Source organism: Myotis nattereri (genome assembly GCF_964212035.1).
Source record: "Myotis nattereri genome assembly, chromosome: 1".
Lineage (NCBI taxonomy): Eukaryota > Metazoa > Chordata > Mammalia > Chiroptera > Vespertilionidae > Myotis > Myotis nattereri.
Genome location: NC_138075.1, coordinates 42,375,673 through 42,400,458, shown reverse-complemented (window position 1 = coordinate 42,400,458; position 24,786 = coordinate 42,375,673). Strand labels below are relative to the sequence as shown.

Genomic DNA, 24,786 nt, shown 5'->3' with positions numbered 1-24,786 from the left:
GTAGGTGATGCCGGGTAATTAGAACAAGGAAAAACAAAAGACAAGGAACCAGAGTTGAAGATGCTTAGGAGTCAGAAGCTGGTCCAGTGTATGAGTACACATGCAAAGGTGAGGGAGCATGAATGTGAGGGAAGGGGGTCGTGGGGGAGGGGTGGTGGTGAAGGTGGTATATGATAAATATTCACTCTTTGATCCTCAGTTTAGAAACTGTGGAAGAGAGAGACAGAGTACTGGGAGGAAAGGCAAGTATTTGCTGCCCCTTTAATATAACCCTTTGCTTTCCTTGTCAAGAATAAAATCCTACTCCAGAGAGCTGCTTTAGTTGTTATAAAGAAAAAAAGTAGAGGTCTTCAGATTTTTGTGGGGAAAAGCACTTATATACATGGTGAATCATAAGACAAAGATGACTAAAAGGGAAGGCTGAGAAGGCAAACAGGAATTTCAATTTTTTAAAGAGCATTCCACAAAATGACTAATCCACGGGTAAACAGCTGAGTTAATTACCTATTAATTCTACATAAAGCAAAAGAGGATCCTGTTATAATTACCCACTTTGAATTCAAAGGTATACAAGGCAAGAGCTGGGACCTACCTCACAATTCAACACCCCATACAAATCTAGAACAGTGCCTCGCACAGAAAATTCAAGTGCCTGTTTAAGGAATAGAAAGCCACAGTCCATCCCAGGAGAATAAAACAGCACTAGAGCTGTCACAGCACCACCTTAAATTGTTTGTATTAATGGGAGCATATTAAACAAAAGCAGAAAAAATAGGAAGAAAGAATGCTTTCCTTCCATACCGCCACCTGTGCAAAACCACCACATACCCCCGAGGAGCCTACGGGTTACTTTCCATATGACATACACGGCCCTTTCAGCAAGAGTGTTGTTTGGAACAATGGGATTACAAGTCGTGATTAAATCCCAGGAACAGAGCTGTTGCAAAATCAAAGGAAATCTCCCTTCCTATACCCATATGAGTTGCATTAAGGCTCCCTTTCTGGGACAGAGAACGCAACGCACGAGGCGATCTAAAACAATCTCCTTCCTCCTGATCCTTGAAGAACTCGGCGGATGTAGGGAGTTGGGGTTGCTTCTCGACGTTTTCTTAAACCCCAAACGAAGAGCAACTCACCCTCACTGGTCTCAAGCGATGCAAAAGAGCCCAACTAAAAACATAGCAAGCAGCTCTTACCCACTCTTGGTCATGGGATGTTATGGATCCCAGAAAGTAGAAGAAAAAAACCACAACAACAAACAATCATCAACCAGATACAAAGGGTGAACCTTCTGCCAGGAAAAGCATCCTTCTACAAAGGATGTTTGTGCTCACGTCATTCTGACCCAGTGTTAGGCTGTGTACAGTTATAACCGAGAGACGGCTTTCCATACGACTTTTTAAATGAAGCCCATCCGTTTTAAAAGGTGTGTGTGTGTTTTTAAAGTGCAAATGTCGGAATGTCAATATTCTTTCCTGTCGCCCGTGAAGCGTTTTCCCAGGCTGAAGCTCAGACATCCTCAAGTGCGACTCCGGAGCAGATCGGAACCCCCTCGATACCACAAACGAGCGTCAGCACGCCTTCACACCACAAGAAAGTACAACGGCGGTGTGCCGAGGTGTGCGGTTAGTTCTGCTTCTCGGTAGCGATCTGAGCAAGCCATGCACACTGGGTGCTCCGAGCCGAGGAAACGGGACCCCAGCCGCTTTCATCTCCAAGACGCCACAATAAAAGCATCCTCTCCGGTCCTCCTCCTGCACCCCAAAACCCTCTTCCCGGGGGCCCGCGCCCGCAGGGAGAAAGAGCCGGGCTCGGGCCGGCCGGCCTCACCTTGTAGACGTCCCCGTAGGTGCCGCTGCCGACCCGCTGGACCAGCTCGTAGTCTTGCTGCGGGTTCCGCCTCAGGATGTCCGCCGCAGGCCGCAGCGGGGCCTCCATCTTCGCTCCGCGCCTGCCCCGCCGGCTCTGCCCGCGGCGCCCGACTCCCGCTAACGAGGACGAGAGGCGCCGCTTCCCAACATGGAGCCTCTGACCGCAGCTCCGCCTGCACGAGGGACAGACCAGCAAAGGCGGGTCGGCGCCGCGGGCGACGACCCCGAGCGGCCCAGCCCCCTTCCTTCCGCCGCCGAAGGGCGCGAAGAAGCGGACCAGGAAGAGTCCCCGGCTCCCCGCAGCCCCGTCCCGACCGCAGCCCTTCCCCTCCGCGGCCGCCCGCGCACTGTCCGGCCCGGCTGCCCCCGCCCGCTGGGCCCGGGGCCGGCTCGGTACCTGAGGGGGCGGCCCCGCTGCGTGGAGCGCCGCGCCCGGACCTACTTCCTCGCCGGCGCCTGCGTCCTACGTTCGGCGCCTGCGTCCTGCTTCCCAGCGGCGCCCGCTTGCCCACCCGCCGCTCCCCGTCCCGCGCCGCCGACCCCTGTGGCACCGCACGTCCTCGCGGGCGGCGGAGACGCGTACGGTGGCCGCCGCTGCAGTCGCACCACGTTCGCCACCCGGGGCTGCGTCACCGGGAGACACGTTCCCGGCCGGCGGGTGTCGGCGCCCAGCGGCTGTCCCGCCCGAGCGCGCCGGCCGCGGGACCAGAGCGCCGCCCTGAGGCCGGGTCGGGGCACGACAGCCTCCCGGGCGCGCCCCTGGCCCGGCGCGTCTGCGTGAGGCCCAGGCGCTGTTACCCGCTGCAGAGAGTAGGGGCGCCCTGGGCGTTCATTCGTGGGCCGGCCGGCCTCGGCTCCACGGCCCCCAGATGTGTCAGGTAAACGTAGCGACGGGTAGGGGGAGGAGGGGGCGCGAGGGCGAAGGGAACGCACCCTCGCCGGTCACGGAGAAAGGACGTTGCGGGCCCCGGGCCAGCAGGAACCTGGCACCGGGGCGCCGGGAGAGAGGTGGGGGAGTGCCAGGTGAGCTGAGTCGCGGCACACCCTGCTGCACCTTCCTGTTTTGCAAACCCTTCCCGGTGGGACCAGTTTGAGGCCGCACCGCACACCTGCACAACCTGTCTTCTGCGGAGTTTTCCCCGAGACATTTCTAAAAACCCGAGTTCCTCGGAAGTGCCGGTGACTTTGGTTCCTGTTGGACACACGCGCGGTCTCACCGCGGGGGATCGCCCCTTGGATGGGATCATGGGTTCTGCAGAAGCAGACACAGCGGCAGGCACCGCGACCTGGTTCTGGTTCTACCGCTTCCTCGGCATGTCATCTGGGACAGGCCATTGTATTAGGCAATGTCTCACTCTCCTTATCTGTAGCTTGAAAGGGATCCAGTTTTGCACCTGACATCCAAGAAAGTGTTTGTAAAGCATTTCGCAGGATTATGAAGAGGCTGGTCAAATAGAAGAGGTGTTAAGGCCTGGCCGGTGGCTCAATGGTTAGAGCGTTGGCCTGCCACCCCACCCCCTCCAGGCGCCCACGGGAGCCAACGAATCCATGTCTCTCTCTCACATTGATGGGTTTGTTTTTTTTTTGTCTCTCTCTCTCTCCCCCCCTCCCCCTCCCATTCTGAAAAGCAATGGAATAAATATCTTCAAGTGAGGATTAACAAAACAAACAAACCAAAAAAAAAAAAAAAAAGCAAAAATAACTTCACAGTGTACAGGCTATCAAACAGGAGTTCCGGGAAGTAATTTGATATTTCACAAGCTGTTTTGCAGTTTCAGTTCCAGTCTTGTTATGAAGGTAGAAATAAATTTGCTGGACTTATGTATACTGGCAAAACTCTTCCTAGAGCCCAGTAGAAGTTGTGAACAGAAAAGCCAGATGACACACAGCCAACACATTGAGGGGCTGAAAAGTAAAAGAACAAATTGCAGGCGTTGGCTTGTGGCTTTGAACATCCAATTCAGTTCCGTTCTTGGGCAGTAGGCTCCTTGTTGATCATTGTAATCAGTTGTATAATGTAGGAATTAAGTCCACACCTTAACAGGATAGGGAATATATGTATTTTCTTGTGCTCCATGCACAAAGGGCACTTATTTAGGGAACATAAGCAAGCTCAGACCTAAGAGCTTTATGGACAAAGCTTATGTGTTTGCTGTATTGAAAAAATTGTTGAAGAACAGTTCGTCCTTTCAGAACTTCTTGGCACTTGTTTTGGTGGGCACATACTTTTGGCTTCAATGACTCAAAATCTTTTCAAATGTTCTGTTGGTGTCCTTGTACTGTTTGCTGTCATAGATTCTCTTTTCTTTTTTCATCTCTGACCCTATAAGCATTGATCCTTTCTGTAGTCTGAGAATTATGTATTCTTACTTATTTATACCTGCATTATTCTACAGAAAATTTAAGACATCGTACAGAAAATACATACTATAACACAAGACAAAAATAAATAAATGAGGCAACAGGTATGATGTTAAAGAGAGGGAAAATAGGGTAGTGGGACAATGTAACAAATTAGCCAAAGTAGAGTTTTATAGTGTTTTATGAGATCAGTCAAGAGAGGCATATTTTTTCCTCATACTCAGACTTCAGAAAAATTTACCTCATGAGCATTCATAAAGTGGAAACTTGGAATTCCCAGTTTGAAACGAGGATAATTTCCTTCTGATAATCCTCCAAGCATGTTATTCTTGAAACAGTGTTTGATATGAATTAAGCAATAGAAAATTTGAGGTCAGAGGTTTCAATAAGACCCTGGAGTGAAGATATTTTATGTTGCCAGTAATGGCAGGTCCATATGCTTTGACCATCAACTCAGAGGTGGTTAGCATGGAAAAAGTTGGGATCCTATGTGGTGGTTAAAAAGTATGTCTGCTATAATCATTATTTTACTTGTACCACAATTGGTGCAGAGGAAAGCATTTGCTTTATACTACAAAGAATTTTCAGGATTTTAAAATTCGTACTGGTTGAGTTAATTTTAGTTAGATTGGTGAAGTCATAGCTAGTGGTTAAATATTACATGGTTGGTAAAGAAATTCAAGTTCAAGTTCCATAAAATAAACATACAGTGCATAAATTTAATTTTACATGCTAAGCAATTAAGCATATAGTTTCAAGGTTGACTGTTGCATAATAATTATGTAACAAAAAAATTGTAGCTAACAGGTAAGTTCTATACAAACTACCCAATTTGATGATATGGTATAGAATAAGAATATATATGGCTTGATAAGCCCTTCATCCCAACCTAATTATCTTATATCCTTAGTGTCTTCATATTATCTGTTATGTAACTACGATATTTTTCTGTGTATAAGATGCTATTTTTTCCCTAAAATCATTAGACTGAAAATCGAGGGGCATCTTATACATGGAAGTCCGTCAAGGAGGGAGCTGCACGGGTGTCTAGCTGCCCATACCTTGTCAAACAGGCTTCATCCAATCAGGAGCCTTATTGTTAGTGACGTCAGCTTATGTCGTAATTGGAGGTAGAGGTGGAGAGTGCACAGATGCAACAGGGACTGGAGTGTTCTGAGCCCATAAAGATGTCAAAAAATAAAAAGATAAAAACTGGTAAGTGCTTGTCTTACTCTGCAAAATTCAAACTGAATGTAACCAGGCATGCAAAAGAGCATGGAGATAGAGCTGCAGAGAGACAATTTGGACCGCCTCCCACTGAGTGTCTGATCAGACAGTGGAGAAAACAGGAAGAATAACTCAAGATGCCACAAAGAAGAAGGCCTTAAGAGGAAAACCAGCAATATGGGCAAACTTGGAGCAGAGGCTTAAGACTTGGATTATGGAGTACTGCCAGAGTGGCTTATGTGTGTCAACCAAGCTTACTCAGTGTCAAGCAAGAATGTTTGCAAGCAAAATGAACATTGTTGATTTTACAGGAAAGGCAAAATGGTGCTTCAATTTCATGAGGAGAGAAGGGTTGGCCATGAGAACACGAACAAAGCTCAGAAAATGCCACCAGTTTTTGAGGGTGATCTCACATATATAGACAATGACTCAGAAGATAGCAGTGATACAAGAGAAGTTGAAGAAATTGATATGTCTGGAACTAATAGTGATAAAGAAGAGAGCAACAATGCAACAGAGTCTGAATAAAATGATATGCTACATAATATCATAGTACTGTATGTAAAAATTACCTGCAGCAATTATTAAATAAAAATGTGTTCTGTTTTATGTTTAAAATATTGATTTCTTAATTTTGGGTTGGAAAAGTGGGAGGCATCTTATACACGGGGGCATCTTATACATGGAAAAATGGTATGTTCCTGCTTTTACTCTATAAATAACCCATAATGGTTTGTTCTTTGCTTTGCAGTGTTTTTCCCTTCTTTCATTTTTTTTTAAATAAAAGGCTAATTGTAAACTGTGGCCTCGGGTTTCAACTTTAGTCAAGGCTGAATTTTTAAAAATTGGAGACATAAAAATTTTTAACTTCTATATAGGTAAGGTTCACAATTTTCTATGCAAGACAGAATGACTAACATAAAATGTAAGGACAGTATTTTAGTCTATAGAACATATAGGTTTAAGCAATGTAATCTGATGAATCTTCCAACCTAAAGTAGTTGTAAAGTATAACTCTATGTGATTGAGTTGGTTGTTCTATAGGTTTGTTAAATATAAATTAGTTAAATGTTGGAAGACATCTGCCATAACTATGATTTGGACTTTCAAATCTTAACCTATGTTTTCTTGGCCATAACAGGATATCTCAATTGGTTAGAGTGTCATCCTGATACATCAAGCTTGTGGGTTTAATCCCAGGTAGGGCACATACAAGAATTAACCAGTGAATGCATAAATAAATGGAACAACAAATTGATGTTTCTTTTTTTCTCTCTCTCTCCCTCTCTCCCTTTCTCTAAAGTCAATAAATTTTTTTAAAAGCACTATTATTTCTCTTACTAATTATGTCCAGTTTTCTATGAGGTAAAAACCATGTTCTCAAAGTACATATAGGAAAATTCTGTTTTCTACCGGATAGCGGTAGAACATGTATCTCATTCAGAATCAGTAACAACTCATTAGGATGGAAGTTTTAAACACAAGAGTTGAGCCTGCCCAGAATGGCTCAGTTGGTTGAGCATTATCATGTGCACCAAAAGGTTGCCAGTTTGGTCCCAGGTCAGGGCATGTATGGAGGGCAGCTGATTTATGTTTCTTTCTCTCTCTCTCTTCCTCTTCCTCTCTAGAATCAATAAAAATATTTTTAAAAAAAGTTGAGGAAAGCAGTGCGCAACCCATTTATCCAGCTTGACTTGCTCATCTGATATGTTAAAAGGCTGTTTCTATTTCCCTGATCCTGACATGGTAGTTTTATGGTTTATGTGAGAATTGGTAACAGGGCTCCTGTGTTCAACTCACAGATTGGTCCTGTCTGCAAATTCAGTAACTAAGAAAAGATACATATTACAAATAACCTTATGTTGTTCCTTAACAATTTTCTCAAAACATGAGTATAATGTTCAGAAGGGGTGCCTAAAGTTTGCTTACACCTCATTTAGACTAGTATTTTGAGCAACTAATGCAGAAGAGCCCACAATGGCTGGCTGTGGCCCTATCCTATAGTATACAGCTCTTGCAGGATTCTAATAAGCTCTTTTTTCCCTTGATCCTTTAAGCTAAGAATAATAGCTCCCCACTGTTGCTAGTTTCAGGGTGCTTCACTATCCTTGTTGGTTCCTTTAACCCTGTCCTCATTTTATAAATAGTCCTTTTATTGGCTTCTCTTTCTGTGCTACCCTTTTATTGCCAGAACCCTGATTGCTAGAGGAATTGAAAGTAACCTCAGGAAAGAAATCCTTGCTTCTGGTATGGTATTACTAACATATCTGATGATTACCTTTATAAACTATTTGTCCGGGAAAGTGGAACAATGTTATTTCGTAGCACTGAGTGGCATTACAATTACTCACATAATTATCAATAGTGGCATGTGATGGAATGCTGATGGGAAGCATAGCATTGGAAGACCAACCTCTAGCACTTAACTGCTTTGATAGTGATGATTACTAAAAACTGTGGTGTCATTTGCTCTGACTGCTTCTTTGAGAATACATAGGAAAAAAAGACAAGAGAACCTTGAATTTCAAACTTCAGGCATGAGTAGAAAACCTGAAAGCTTCTTTGACAGCTTGGAAGAAACCTATTATCTCTTATAGCTACAAGGCAGATATGGCTGAGAATCAAGCCCAGAGCCTAATGGTAAAGGCTACAGAGTTGCAATGTCAATTAAATGTGATCTGGATCTGTTATGCCAAAGTCAGAGCACTGGTGGAGAACTGGACCCTGCTGCATGAAATGGGGGCATTTGGACAAATATGAACGAGGTTGAGAACTTTTAATAAGAGTTAGATTTCAGCATAGCCCTGATGGAGAAGGACAAGACCTATTCTTGAAGAAGAGATTTTATATACTGAAAAAATTATAGGATTTTGCCAAATACTTACCTGAGGTTTGGGTTTGATTTGTTGACTTGAGCAACTGGTAGTCCTTCTAAATTGGTTGTTTGAAGCTGGTAGTTTATATGCTGAGATGCCAGAACTTTCCTGTCATACTGTAGAGGAAAGAATCTGAGATTCAGGAAGATGGGAATGTTGGACTTCCTGTATTATGTGCATCCTGTTTAGTTATGCTCTATCCATACCATCCTAGGCATGCCCATCAAATTTACTTTTATTAATGCATTGAGTAAAGAGCCACAGATATCCCTGAAAAATTCTCTGGTTGGTTGGAGATGATGATGGAGATGGCATAATGAAATTGGGATCCATAATTCAGTGGGAATATCCCTGTATATGGACCTAGGAGCCAAGAGGCAGTTATAGGAGTGGCTCTTCTATTATTCCTAAGAACTCACTTGAAGAATTTTTGTCTCTACAACTTTGTCTCTATAATTTTGTCTTTAAATCGACCTTGGTGGATCTGAAGGCCCTAATGCCCAGGGCACAGATACTATTTCCTGATAACATGGTCATAGTTCTATTAAATAAGAAGCTTAATCTACCACCTGGCTGATATGAGGTCTTAAGACCAATGAACCAACTTAGAGTGTATCATTATACTGCTTGCGGTGATTGGACCTAATTACTGAGGGTGAATTGGTTGTTGCTCCTCAAAGAGAACAAGAAGGACTATGTCTAGAACCCTAGGTATATGCTAGGATAACTCTTTGTGTTCATTTGTCCAATATTACTGGGCAGTGGGAAACTGCAGCAACCCAGTAAAGGTAAGACCACTAAGAAATTAGATCCTATCGGAGTAAGGGTTCGGTCATTCCTCCAGATGAGATACTAGTGGAAGATAAGAAGAAAATGGAAGCTATGGTTATCACTTTGAGCCTTGTGCCCAAAACTGTCCTCTCTCTTCTTTCCTTACTATTCAGGACTATAATTGTGTTTACCTTTTCTGAGTGGCTATGTCCATGAGAGGAGACTGAAACACTCCCTAATCCTAGGGGACAAATCTTGATTGGCCTAGCCTCATTCCTCTTGTTAAAGGAATGCTTTAGGCTTAGATAATTCAAGACAGTGACATATGAGGAAAAGTCTGCTGGAATGCTTCTAGGAATGTTCCTCACTTTTAAAAAGGTACATGAGACACAGATATGGCTTTTTTTTTTTTTTTGTCTCTATGCATGACTATCTATCTCTGATGACTGGAATGGCAGATGCCATTTTGGAGCCATGAGAAGAGCCCTCGTTAGAAAATAAGCCAACACACGGAGGATGGTAGAGTACAACCTTGGTCCTGGTGGCAAAGTCGACTGGTATCCTCTAATATCCATTTCCCTTATTCCTTTAGTATTAGACTCCCTAAATTTTAATTGGATACATGGTATATTTATCAACTAGGTGGGACATGTAGTGGTCATTAATATTCGAGCAGAGGTGATATGTGCAACTTCTGGGTTGTATATAGAATGGATCTATATACTTCTTCCCATCTATCTGGCTGGAATGCCCAAGCAGCCATTCTTGGATTATACAATGGGAGTCCCAAGTTGAGGATGAAAGAAAGTGTACACAGCTTGGTTCCTTGGTATATTAGCCCTGGATGACTTATTGCTCAAATTATTTCATGAGAAAAATATCTGTTTTAAGCCATTGTTATTTTTTACAACAGCTAAATCTAAATCCTAAACAATTTAGTCCATGATGGTGTCGAACTGATGAATTAGCCACCATAGAACCAACCTATCTTCAAGAAAAATTATGTAACAGTAAAAGTCCTTTTTGTTTAAGCCATTCTGAGTTACAGCCAAAAGCATTCTGCTAGAAATATTTTTTTCAAGATTGCTATAGAGCAGTGATGGCGAACCTTTTGAGCTCAGCGTGTCAGCATTTTGAAAAACCCTAACTTAACTCTGGTGCCGTGTCACATATAGAAATTTTTTTATATTTGCAACCATAGTAAAACAAAGATTTATATATTTTTTTTAAATATATTTTATTGATTTTTTACAGAGAGGAAGGGAGAGAGATAGAGAGTTAGAAACATCGATGAGAGAGAAACATAGATCAGCTGCCTCCTGCACATCCCCCACTGGGGATATGCCCGCAACCCAGGTACATGCCCCCGACCGGAATCGAACCTAGGACCCTTCAGTCCGCAGGCCGATGCTCCATCCACTGAGCCAAACCGGTCTCGGCAAAGATTTATATTTTTGACATTTATTTTATATATTTAAATGCCATTTAACAAAGAAAAATCAACCAAAAAAATGAGTTCGTGTGTCACCTCTGACACGCGTGTCATAGGTTCACCATCACTGCTATAGAGGGAAGAAGCAATTTGGATCATTACCTACTGAGGAACTCTTGATTGAAAAAGCCCTTATGATGGGGGAAATTAAGATGCTGAAGAAACCAATGGAAGAAAAAATAATTGGGGATACAGGAAGGAGGGAATACTTTATGGAGTAATATCCCAGATGAGCCAGGAAGAGAGAAGGTCTAGGATACTAAAGTACAAACGGAAGAATAGCTTTTCTTTTTACTTTTTTTCCGATTTAAAAGGAACTTGACCTTTTTTTAAAAAAAAGACTTGAGATACAATTCGTCTGCCATGTAATTCATCAAATTAAATAGTATAATTCAGTACTTTTAGTATAATCACAGAGTTGTGCAGAATTGATTTCACAATTTTATAACATTTTTTTTTAGTTTCTGTTTTAGCATCTTCCTGTGTTTCTTTTGCACAGATGAACAGATACATTTATTTTATCATATGCTTTTCTTCCTTACAGGAAGGAAAAGTATTTGCCCTTTGTTTTTTGTCCCATTTAGCAGTGTATTCTGGAAATCAGTCTATATCAATTCATAAAAAATCTTCCGTATTCTTTTTTACAGCTGTCTAGTATTCCATTGCAGAGATGTGTTATAGTGTACCACTCTACTATATATGGACATTTAAGTTGTTCATAGTATTTTGCAATTACAAAAAAAATGCTGCAATAAATAACCCTGTAAAAAAAATATATATATATATCTTCATACTCTCTGAAGTATTTCTTTAGAGTAGATTAAATTTATGGTTTTAAAAAATAAATATGTTCTAACAAGGGCTACTGTACAAATATAGAAACAGTGACACTCCAGCCAGCAACTAGATCTTGGTTCCTAATTTTTTTTCTCATTTAAAGAAGCCAGAACAACTTCAGGAAACAAGAAAATTATCAAATAAATAATCTAAATTTACACTTAAAGGAATGGAAAAAACAACAACGACATCCACAGCGAGTAGAAGAAAGGAAATAATAAAGATCAGAGCAGAAATAAATGAAATGCAGTCTAAAAATACAATACAAAAGATCAGTGAAACCAAGAGCTGGTTCTTTGAAAAGATAACCAAGATTGACAAACCTTTAACCAGAGTCACTAAGAACAAAAGAGAGAGGACCCAAATAAATAAAATCAGAAATGAAAGAGAAGTAACATCTGACGCTAACTATAAAGAAATACAAAAGATTGTAAGAAAATATTACAAACAACGGAACAATTATTTGCCAACAAATTGGACAATCTGGAAGAAATGAATAAATTCCTAGAACCGTACAGTTTTCCAAAACTGATTCAGGACAAATCAGAGAATCTGAATAAACAGATTAAAACTAGTTAGATTGAAGCAGTAATAACAAAACTCTCAACAAATAAAAGTACTGGACTGAATGACTTCACAGGTCACTTTTATTAAACATTCAATGAAGAACATAGCACCTATCCTCAAAATATTCCAAACAATTCAAGAGGAGAGGGAACTCCCAAGCTCATTTTACGAGGCCAGCATTATCCTAATTCCAAAACCAGGTAAAGATGCTACAAAGAAAGAAAATAATAGGCCAATATCCCTGAGCACAGATGTTAAAATCCTCAACAAAATATTAGCAAACCAGATTTTAAAATACATTAAAAAGATCATATACCATGACCAAGAGGGATTTATTCTGGGGATGCAGATTGGTAGAATATCTACAAATCAATAAATGTGATACACCACATAAACAAAATGAAGGATAAAAACCACATGATCATATCAATGGATGCAGAAAAAGCATTTGACAAAATCCAGCACTCATCTATATATATAAAAGGCTAACTGACCATCTGGCCAGCCGGTACATATGATGTGCACTGACCACCAGCGGGCAGGTGCTCAACACAGGAGCTGCCAAGGTTCTCAGGTGACACACCCTGGAACAAGAGAAGAGGCAGCCCGATTCCTCACAGGGCCATGCGATTCCAACTTCAGCCATGGGTTATGCTGTTGCTGGGGCACTGTTGGGCACTGAATCTGGTTTACTGCTGAGCTGCAGTGACTTGGCAATGGCGGTTCTTGGGTGACTCACCCCAGAACCAGCAAGGAGGGAGCCTGATTCCTTGCGGAGCTGTGCGATTCCACCTTCAGCTGTTTTTATATCATGTCTTTGTTGTTGTTATATTGTTATTGTTTATTAATCAATTTATATATTATTTTCATATACATTTTACTAATTTTCTTTCATCTCTGACACTTCTATTATAGAGAAAGGGTAAATAGCAATATTAAAATATTTATTCTAATTAGTTTCCTTTCAATGTGCACGAATCCATGCACCGGGCCACTAGTTTATGATAAAATCTCTCAGCAAAGTGGGAATAGAGGGAACATACCTCAACATAATAAAGGCCATATGTGAAAACCCTACAGCAAACATCATAATTAATGGGCAGAAATTAAAAGCATTACCCTTAAGATCAGAAATAAGACGGCAATGTCTGCTTTCACTACTTTCATTCAACATAATACTGGAAGTACTAGCCACAGCAATCAGACAAGAAGAAGAAATAAAAGGCATACAAATTGGAAAGGAGGGCATAAATGCTTTTATTCACAGATGACATGATATTACACATAGAAAACCCCAAAGATTCCACCCAAAAGCTACTAGATCTAATAAATTCAGCAAAGTAGCAGGATACAGAATTAACATTCAGAAATTCAATGGCATTTCTATACACCAATAATTAACTATCAGAAAGAGAAACTAAACAAACCCATTTACTATTGCAACAAAATTAATAAGATACCTAAGAATAAATTTAACCAAGGAGGTTAAAAACTTGTACTCCGAAAAACTATAGGACTTTGAAGAACGAATTTGAGGAAGATAGAAATAAGTGGAAGAATATACTGTATTAATGGATTGGAAGAATTAACATAATTAAAATCTCCACACTTCCCAAAGTAATCTATAGGTTCAATGCAATTCCATTAAAATACCTACGGTATATTTCATAGATCTACAAATATTCCAAAAATTTATATGAAACCAAGAAAGATCCAAATAGCCTCAGCAATCTTGAGAAAGAGGAACAAAGTTGGAAGGATCACAATAACTGATATTAAACTATACTATAAAGCCATTGTAATCAAAATAGCCTGGTACTGGCATAAGAACAGAAAAATAGATAAATGGAACAGAACAGAAAGCCCAGAAATCAACCCATGCCATATGGTCAGTTAATATTTGACAGAGGAGGCAAGAGCAAACAATGTGTTAAAGACAGTCTCTTTAATAAATGGTGTTGGGAAAACTGGACATAAAAAAATGAAATTAGACCACCAGCTTATACCATACACAAGAATAAACTTAAAATGGATAAAAGACTTACATATAAGCTGGGAAACCATAAAAATTTGAGAAGAAAACACAGGCAGTAAAATATCAGATATCTCTTGCAGCAGTATATTTTTAAGTATTTTTATTTTTTACATGCAAAATACAATATTTCAAGAAAACTGATTTTAAATATAATAGTTATATGTAATAAACATTAACATTTCAAGAAATACGATTTTAAATATAATAATATTACCAAAACTATACTAACATAGTATAATATCACAAAAGTTGTAGGAAATATTAAAAATCTGCAAATAGGATTACTTCTATTATATTCTAAAATATTTTCCCCTAAATATAAAATGTAAAATAAATGATGTGATTATTTTAAAAACACCATTTTAAATTACTAATGTAAATTGATCTAGGTAAAGATAATCAATGAATGCTAACAGCCATGGAATGAAAAATTCTTGGCCAAGATATTCACACAGTCACCAACTACATCCCACAGATTACTTATTAGTTACAACGGGAAAAGGGTTTTTTAAAAAAATAAATTTCTTTTCCAATTAGGAATAGATATTATAGAACAATTATTTTTATAGATCTACTGTACTCTTTGTTTTGGTTAATCCTCACTGGAGGGTAATTTTTCCCCATTGATTTTAGAGAGAGTGGAAAGAAGGGGTTAGAGGAGAGAGAGAGAAACATCAATGTGAGGGAGACACATCTATCGGTTGCCTCCTGCATGTGCCCCAATTGGGGCAGGGAACCTACAACCCAGGAACATGCCCTTGACTCGATTCAAACCTGCCACTTTTGGGTTCTCAGGCTGATGCTCTAACCACTGAGCAACACCATCCAGGGCTGTATCCTTTTTTTTTTATAATAGGATTCACCTGAAAGGGTAATTATGCTAGAATGTGAGCTGGGAATTATAGCAAAATAATATAATAATAATAACAAGAAGAAGAATACAAGAAGAAGTACAGAACACTTCTTTTTGTACTGTGAATTTGGATTGTAGGTTCAGCAGTGAGATAATTTCTGTCTTCCTATGTTGTTTTATTAGTGTTCAGGGAATGCAATTCTAATGAACACAGTTCCCGTTAAAACTATAATGTAAACTTGGTTTCTAGTGTTCACAGTTCTGAGGTCACTAGAACCATTAACTGAACTATGGAATGCATAAAATTTGGCAGTAGTAGGTAAGGCTGTTTTTTGACAAGTTGATTTTGACGTGTTAGTAAAAAAAAATGAAGATGACCTCAGGCGGTTATAAATTCAGCTTTATTGTGATGATCCTCTCTCAGAAGAGTTTAAGGCCGGAAGTATAAATCTGGGAATCATCAGCGTGGAGGTCCTGTCTGAAGACACCGTAGTAAATTATGCTGAGAGACAGAGTGAGGAGTTGCTGACAAGGAACAAGCAGAAACTGAGGACCTGGTAATTCAGAGGCCGGCAGCAATCCCCTGGTCAGAACTGACATGCAGCGTGTGGCCAACAACCAAATGCAGGAGAGGACTGTGAGGAGTAGGAATGGGATGATGATCTCTCAGGGGCCAAGTAGCATGAAGGCACAGTGTGTCTAAGATACTGAAAACTAACTTTGTAGGCAGAGAGGAAGAAAGGAAAAAGAGAGATTGAAAGTATATTTTTAAGTACTTATTGCCTTTTGCCTTCCCTTTGAAATTGTTTGCAACCTTTGTGGCTGCCAAGGCTCACCCAGACCCTGTAGTGTGACTTTACTTCAAGTATTTGCCAATATAAATCCAGACGTTATCTCTACAAATCTAGTGGGAAGTTTTGCCTGCTAGACATTTAGTTACAGATTGTAGTGAATTTTCAGCTTTCATGTATCTTGATCTTCTTGATCTAATTTTGCTATCCTAATTTTAAAAGACAGGCCTGTTCGGTAGACAGGTACAAAATGCATAATACCCGCCTTACTAACATGACCTTGCTTTTAAATTAGGGGGAAATGGTACCTGGTAGAAAAATGAGGATTATTTTAACTTTTTTAGCTACATAAATGTTGCCACCATGTTTGTACTAATGTGTAACTGTTCTAGAAAACAGGTATTTGAACATCCAGCATAATACAGTATGTTGGTTTGTGTATTTCTGTGACCAGATAATGCTGTTAAATTCTTTGAGAGTGAGTGTGAGGTGGTGCTGTTTGTTTCTGTGTGTTTTCCACTGAAAATGTTACAGCACATCGTCTGTCACTGTCTTCACGCTCTGGGGGTGGGCAGAGGTAGGGAGGGTGTGACGCTGATATTTGTGTGAATTCGGGCTTGTGATGCTGAGCTTGGTTCATCCGTTTCCTCCTCCCTTCTCCTTCCCACCAGCGCCACAGCAACATCCTCAGAGTCTGAGCATACTGCGCCCAGCGCGGGCACAGAGCCTCCCACTGCCAGCAACCTGGGGCCCAGGAGAAGAGCGAGCGCGGTGACAGCGCCTCACTGCCACCAGTCCCTGGACCACCATGGCCAAGATCCAAAAGGACAGAAATAGTTGGGGTGAGTAGAATGTGGTGACTTCTGCTGCCTGCACGGGGCCCTCTACTTTCCGCTTCTGGGGAGGAGGAGGGCCAAGGACTACCGGGCGCCAGCATCCAGGGCTGGGAGTCGGCCGAGCTGCTCCCTGTCCGGCCAGAGGAACCATGGCAGAGCGGTATCCAGGTAACTGCGTGCCGGAGGTGAGGGCTGCGGTTTCGTGCAGCCAGAGCCTCCTGTTTCTCCCGTCTCCCTAGTCTACTACCTCTTCCCAGCATTTGGACAGCACCCACCCCTCGCCTCCCTGAGACTGCCTGGTTCCGCTTTAGAGATAGGTTGGCAGGAAGGAGATGAGGGTGGGAAGGGGCCTGTTGTTACTCCGTGGAGAGGAGGAAGCGATAGGGGATCCTCAACCCCCCTCTTCCAGGGAGCGGCGAGCTCTCCTCGGTGCGGGCTCCCAGCGGGCTGTGGGAACAATGAAGCAGGGAGCTTGCCGGCCCAGTGAGAGCGTTGCAGACCTGAGCAACAGAGAAGGGACGCCCGCTTGGGAGTGCCCCAGCGCTGCAGTACTCATTTTTAATTTGGGGGTTGAGTGGGGAATTTGGGGAGAGGAAAGGAAAGTTGTGGTTTCCAGCCTTCTGCCCCACCCCAACCTGGTACCCCATTCAGAGTGGCATTGTTCTTTGATTTTACCGTTCGGAGATATTGGGCTCATGATTGGGCTCATGATTCAGCACCAGGCCGAGGGGAGGGGGAAGGAGAGGCTAGGCCCAGTGGGTTCACGCTGTGAGTGGGTGGGCGGTGCTCACGCAAGCGGAGAAGAGCAAGCGCAGTGATGCAGGAGAAATCTCGGCCCCGCCCGCCTGCTCTGCTGCTCGACTTGATTTAAGATGCTTAGTGTGGGCAGGTTGGGCATCTTTTTCTGCCTTGGACATCCAATTTCTTCCAGTCTCGGTACTAAACACGCTATCACATTAGGAACTAAAGCCTTATAGGGCATTTTATTCTATGAACCAGAGCAGATCTTAGGCTACTGTGGCTTGATGGGTAGAGACATATGTTGTTCATGAGTTTTGAATTATTATTTGGAAACTTTATACCCACTAGATATTCAGAGCTTCTTGATTATCTTCCATATCTCAGTAAGATCTATAACTGTCAATCAGACCAAGAGGTATAAATTTTAATTTTAATTGGTTATTTCAGTGTACTTTTATAAAAAAGCCATATTTCTCCTTGCTCAGATTGGTCACAGGACCAGCTTAAATCCCAGTAGAAAAGGTTTACATATGAGAGATTATTCAAGGTTTGTGGTAGATATGGGGAGTTGGTAGCAGGGAGGTCTATTTGTAGTTGTCTGAGTTTAAAAGAAAGTGGTTCCGTTTTACTGAGGTCACCAAACCCTAATTTAGTAGGTGTGACCATTGCCATAACACTGTTTTCTTTGCTTCTTCTGATATACAGGTAAGCTTTTTCAGTGTCCCCTTTCCACCCTCCCTCCCCTTGGCTTCTAGAGTAAGATGTGCTTGAACACTCACAGTTAAGGGATGCATGTTCAAGTCAGTTTTGGTCTTGATCTTGGTGCATTGTTGACTCCACCCTGTTTGGAGACAGGCATGTGAAAATTTATGGTGAGGATTAAAATTTTTCTCTTTCACAAAGCTTTGGATCATTATTCTTCAGTATTTCCTTTGGTTACAGATTTCTTATTTAGTGGAGGTTTTTTTTCTCTCTTGGGAATGTGTTTCTCAAATGGGATTTTCATTAAAATCACATTGGGAACTTATTAGACATGCAGATTCCCATATTTTCCAGCCAAAGCTTTTGAAATGGGGTCCAAGAATCTGCCTTTTAATTAGCATCTTAGGTGATTGAGAAGTAGGTGATCTTTGGATGTTACTTTCAGAAACACTATAATTGTTTATTTATATTTGATAGAAACATATCCCAAACAGTTCACCCAGAAGACACCACGAGAGTTTCAACTCAAGTGATGAATTAGGAAAATAATACTAGAGTCACTGTGTGTTCATTGGAAATGTTCACATAAAAGAATTAGTGGAGTTGTGGAGTCTTATCTTAAAGCTCCATAGAAATGCTTTACTGCTCAGATTTTTCTTTGCTGTAAGTATATATGACATAAATGATTTAGAAAATGTGACATATGGAGTAGGAGATAGAGGTTTTTGGCAGAGTATTAGTCATATCTGTCTTGACTCCATTTTATTACCAGCACCTAGTAGAATGCCTAACACATAGTAGACATTTAATAATACCAATAATAGCTAATATCATTGAGCTAATATCAATGAGGTAGGTACTATAATCCTTATGTTACATTTGAAAAGGTAAATGATGGAGCCAAGATTCCAACTCTGGCAGTTAGACTTCAATATCTTTGCCACTATGCTCTACTGCCTCTTTGTTGAGATAATACCTTCTGCATTACATAGAACTACAGTTTTCAAGGCACAAATGCATTATTGCATTTGATCTTTAGTCTCTTAAGTTTGCAGGACATGTTCCCTGTTTTGCATATGAAAAAATTGAGTCTCCCATTGGGTAAATAACTTGGTGAAAGTCACATGTTTGGCAAATTAGAGGACTAAGATTAGAACCTAGGGTTGTCTTCTAATTTATTTTCTGTAACATGATGCTGTGGAATGTTTTATAAGATATTGGGCATGGTGTCAGGGGAATAGAGAGACTAGGTCTTTGTAGAAGCCAGAGGTCACTGGTGAGAAAAAACTCAGGTGATAGCTATAAAAGACTGACCTTATCATCTATTTAGATAAATATTTCCCAGACAAGTTAGGAAGTCAAGACCAGAGGGCAAAGGTAGACTGTCCAGAATTGGACAATATAGTGATTTCTAAGAAAAAGGCAAGAGATATATATTTGTAAAATCGGTACAGGAGACCTAAAATTTAGATAAGGATCCTGTAGGACCATGTAACAGGTTTATTATTATCTGGGTGGTCAGAGACCTGTTAGGTCTACATGGGCCATGGGAGCTAGAAAGCAGAAAAGCATCTCTGCTGACATCCAGAATTGGGGGTGATATTTGAGGATCATATCCACAGGTACAACTGGTAAGCAGGTTTGTGAGTAGGAATGAGAATCCCACCACCTGTACCTAAATCTACACTGAACTAAAATTTGAATAAATTTAAGCTTTTAAAAATCAACTCTTCAAAGATAGGGATTATCCTTTTTTTAATATATAAGGAATCTGAGACTCATCATGAGTTACTTGCCAGAGGTTCCATAATTTATAAATTATAGACCTAAGATAGAAATTGAGAGTTGTTTGCTTCTCCAATCCATGTGATGGGGACAAGGAACTAAAATAGTATGCCAAAAGGGGCCACACTAAGCCTATCCAGGTGTAAGCTGGTGTAAGAGATCAAGGCTCTATAAATTTGATCGCCTTGGACTAGAAAAGAAGGCAAAGAATGTGCTAGTGTGAAAAGTAATGGGAACAGATGAATATCAGGAGGCAAGAGCCCAGAAAGCAGTCTTTCAGTGTTGGGTTTAGAGCTTAAGTACTACCAGAAACAAAACAGAAGTGCACTCTTTTTTGCTTATTTGCTTTTGTAATTACAGTTGGTTAAAAACTTGGGATACCACATAGGAATTTGAGTTTTCCACAATGTAACAGAAACCGTCTTTGCAATATTGCTTTAGAAAAATAATATTTGCACTAAAATGTCAGCTTTTCCTGGCCCAAGAAGAAAAAACTATCTTAGCTGCACAGTATGTGTAGCAAATGTCTATTTGTTACAATTAATTTTTAGGTTTCTGTTTTTTGAGGAAAAGTTAAAAACATTTTTTCCAGTTTTATTGAGAAAGAATTGACATCACTATATAGGTTTAAGGTGTGTGGTATGATGGTTTTATTTACATATATCATGAAATGATTACCATATCCATCATCTCATATAGATACAATAACAAGAAAAGAAAAATATGTTCTCCTTGTGATGAGAACTCTTAGTATCTACTCTCTTAACTTTGTTATACATATATCATACAACAATGTTAAATATAGTCACCATGTTATACATCACATCCTTAGTACTTACTTAACTTGTAAATGGAAGTTTGTACCTTTTGATTAACTTCCTCCAATACCCGCTCCATGAAACCCCTCACCTTTGGTAATTACAAATCTGGTCTCTTTTTCTATGAATTTGGTAGTTTTATTGGTTGGTTGGTTGGTTGGTTGGTTGGTTAGATTCCACATATAAGTGAGATGATACAGTATCTTTGTCTGACTTATTTCACCTAGCATAATGCCTTCAAGATCCATCCTTGTTTTCTATAACTGAATAATATTCACATGCATATGGCAACATTTTTATCCATTATCCATCAATGGATACTTAGAAGATTATTTCCATGTCTTGACTGTTGTAAATAATGGTGGTATGAACATGGGAGAACAGATATCTCTTGAGTTAGTGTTTTCATTTCCTTAGGATATAGTCCTAGAATAAAATTGCTGGATCATATTTTTAACTAGATCTATTTTCAGTTTTTTTGAGAAATCTCTATACAGTTTTCCATAGTGGCTATACCAGGGCTGGGCAAACTTTTTGACACGAGGGCCACAATGGGTTCTTAAACTGGACCGGAGGGCCGGAACAAAAGCATGGATGGAGTGTTTGTGTGAACTAATATAAATTGAAAGTAAACATCATTACATAAAAGGGTATGGTCTTTTTTTTCAATAGTTTTATTCATTTCAAATGGGCCGGATCCGGCCCGCGGGCCGGAGTGTGCCCACGGCTGGGCTATACCAATGTATAATTCCACTTACAGTGCACATAGTTCCCTTTTCTCTATCTCCTCACCAGCACATGTCATCTCTCATCTTTTAAAAAAATATATATTTTATTAATTTTTTATAGAGAAGAAGAGAGAGAGAGAGTTAGAAACATTGATGGGAGAGAAACATTGATCAGCTGCCTCCTGCACACCTCCTACTGGGGATGTGCCTGCAACCAAGGTACATGTCCTTGACTGGAATTGAACCTGGGACCCTTCAGTCTTCAGGCCGATGCTCTATCCACTGAGCCAAACCAGTTAGGGCATCTCTCATCTTTTTTATGATGACTGTTCTAATAGGCAAGAGGTGGTATTTCATTGTCATTTTAATTTCCTTAATGACTAGTGATGTTGAGTACCATCTTTCATGTACCTGTTTGCTTAACTTCCTTGGGAAAAGTATAAATACAATCTTGAGTATAGTATAGTTACCTTCTGATCTTTCTTTTCCCATTGGATGTATTATATTTTTTTATGAAATTAGACTACTAGTTCCTTTCACTTGCCTCATTTTCTATATATGTATTCCTCCTGAAACAAAATAAAATTTCTAATGGGTTATATATGTACTTCTTCCCTACAGACTCTCTCTCCCCATTTTTCTAATTTAATTTTCTTTCTCTACTTCTTTTTTCAAACACATTTTCATATGTGTGTGTGTGTGTGTGTGTGTGTGTGTGTGTATACTAGAGGCCCGGTGCACGAAATTTGGGCATGGGTAGGGTCCCTAGACCTGGCTGGCGATCAGGGCCATTGAGGCCTTCTGACTGCCAGCTGGGGCCTTCCTTTGTTCCATGCCTCTATAGCAAGGTGCATGGTATAGCAAGCAATCGAACTCCCAGTCTCTTGGTCAAACTCCTGAGGGGATAATTTGCATATTAGGCTTTTATATATATAGATTATACTTTGTATCTGCTTATTGCCTTGTCCCTTCCTCCCTCCCTCTCTTTCTTTTTCCCTTCCTTCCTTCCTTCCTTCCTTCCCTCCTTTCTCTTTCTCTCTCTCTCTCTCTCTCTCTCTCTTTCTTTTTTTCTTGTTTTTGCTTACACATTGTCTTGATGTCTCCTGGCTTATAGCTTTGCTCTATTTCAAATTCTGCAGTATTTATTATCTGTAGAACCAATGTAAGTAGACTGTAAGTAGAACCTGTAATTATGAGGAAAGTAAGTCTCAGGGAAATGATCCACTGTTACTTTTAGTCACTAAAAAGTTGGGATATTTTTAAATTTAGAAACTCTTCCTCTTTTACATACAAATTCTTATGAAAAATATCTATTTACTAAAGAACAAATAAAACATAGATGCTGAGTTTTGTATTTTTTAAAATATATTTTATTGATTTTTTACAGAGAGGAAGGGAGAGGGATAGAGAGTTAGAAGCATCGATGAGCGAGAAACATCGATCAGCCGCCTCCTGCACACCCCGCAATGGGGATGTGCCCGCAGCCAAGGTACATGTCCTTGACCGGAATCAAAACTGGGACCCTTCAGTCCACAGGCTGATGCTCTATCCACTGAGCCAGACCGGTTAGGGCGATGCTGAGTTTTAAAAAGAATGATAGTGAGCACCGTATCCTCCTTCCCTGACTGAAGAAATATACTTTATCAATATTTTGACACAACTATGTGCCCCTCTTTATTATTTTTTTTAATCCTCGCCTGAGGATATTTCCATTGATTTTAAGAGAGAGTGGAAGAGAGAGGGAAAGACAGAGAGAAATATCAAAGTGAGAGAAATACATGGATTGGTTGCCTCCTGCACGAGCCCTGACCAGGGCCTGGGCCAGGGAGGAGCCTGCAACCCGGGCATGTGCCTTTGACTGGAATCAAACCTGGAACCCTTCAGTCTGCAGGCCAATGCTCTCTCTATCCACTGACCCAAACCAGCTAGGGCTGACTTTGCTCTCTTAATGGTATATCTTAAGAAACAGAAATTTTATATTTAAAAGTACTCCACTTAATATTTTCCTTTATGGCTTGTACTCTTTATAATTTAACAAACCTTCCCCCTACCTCAACGTTATAAAATATTCTATAATACTTAGTTTTAAAGTTGTATATATCTTTTTTACATTTTTTATTGTGGTAAAGTACACATAACATGACATTTACCATCTTAACCATTTTTAAGTGTAAAGTTGAGTGATATTAACTACATTCATGTGGTTGTACAGCCAGCTACCAGCATCCATCTCCAGAACTCTTTTCATCTTACGAAACGTCTATGTTGTGGAACACTAAGTCCCCATTCCCTTTTTCTCCTAGACTTTGGCAACCTCCATTGTATTTTCTCTCTCCATGTTATTGACTATTCTAAGAATCTCACATAAGTGGAATCATACAGTAGTGTATTTGTCTTTTTATGACTGGGTTAATTCACTTAACATAATGCCCTCAAAGTTTATCCATGTTGTAGCATATGTCAGAATTTTCTTCCTTTTTAAGGCTGAATAACATTCCATTACACACACACACACACACACACACCACTTTGCTTATCCATTTATCTGTTGATAAACACTTGGTTTGCTTCCATGTTTTAGCAATTGTGAATAATGCTGTTATAAACATAGGTGTACAAATATCTCTTTAAGACCCTGCTTTAAATTCTTTGAGTATATGCCTAGAAGTAGAATTGCTGAATCACATGGTAATTCTATTTTTAATTTTTTTGAGGAACCACCATACTGTATTCCATTGTAATTGCCCCATTTTCCCTTCCCACTAACAGTGAAATTTTTCTAAATTATTGCCAACACGTCTTATTTTCTGATTTTATTTTATTTTTATAATAGCCATCCCAATGGGTGTGAAATGGTATCTTATTGTGGTCTTGATTTGCATTTCATATCCTGATTTCTCTTTTGATCCATTTATTGTTTATGAGTCTATTGTATTATTTCCACAATTTGTGAATTCTCCAGTTTTACTTATATTTCTGACTTCTACCTTTATCTCTTTGCAGTTAAAGAAGATATGTTGTATTATATCTATCTTTTAAAAACTTATTGAGACTTAATTTTGAACCTAACATAGATTCTATCCTGGAGAATGCTCCATTTGCAATGAGGAGAATGTGTACTCCATTGTCGTCCTGTATATGTCTGTTAGATCTAGTTGATTATCATGTAGTTGATTCTGTTTTCTTGCTTGTTGCCTATCTGGTCCTTCTATCCATTATTGAGCATGGGGTATTGAAGTCTCCAATTTTTGCTTCACGTATTTTGATGGCCTGCTATTGGCTGCATAAATGTTTATAACTGTTATATGTTCTTGCTGTATTGAAACTTTTAATATATAATGTTCTTCTTTGTTTCTTGTAACCTTTTTTAATTAAAGTCTATTTTGTCTGATATAAGTATAGCCACTCCTATTTCCTTTTGGTTACCATTTGCATTGAATATATTTTTCCATTCTTTCACTTTCAACCTGTTTGTGTTTTGGATCTAGAGTGAAT

General features: G+C 40.2%; 2 protein-coding genes across 6 annotated transcripts in view; one reads left to right on the top strand and one right to left on the bottom strand.

Annotated features, from left to right (window-relative positions):
- Positions 1 to 2,566, bottom strand: part of MAP4K5 (mitogen-activated protein kinase kinase kinase kinase 5) — a 102,673-nt gene extending 100,107 nt beyond the window's left edge. The window contains exons 1-2 of the mRNA XM_081113256.1: positions 2,269 to 2,566; positions 1,831 to 2,044 (exon numbers count right to left, since the gene is read on the bottom strand). Coding sequence (XP_080969382.1) covers positions 1,831 to 1,938 — 108 coding nt within the window. The 5' untranslated portion in view covers positions 1,939 to 2,044; positions 2,269 to 2,566. The remainder of the gene's footprint in view (positions 1 to 1,830; positions 2,045 to 2,268) is intronic.
- The window catches only part of ATL1 (atlastin GTPase 1), a 55,004-nt gene continuing 32,577 nt past the window's right edge, over positions 2,360 to 24,786 (top strand). For 2 of the 5 annotated variants that reach the window (XM_081113269.1, XM_081113268.1), the window contains exon 1: positions 16,587 to 16,685. In XM_081113269.1, the coding sequence (XP_080969395.1) occupies positions 16,667 to 16,685 (19 nt within the window). In that variant the 5' untranslated portion in view covers positions 16,587 to 16,666. Of the gene's footprint in view, positions 2,750 to 16,352; positions 16,524 to 16,586; positions 16,686 to 24,786 lie in introns of those variants that run through there. The other 3 variants (XM_081113267.1, XM_081113270.1, XM_081113271.1) reach the window with 3 other exon arrangements.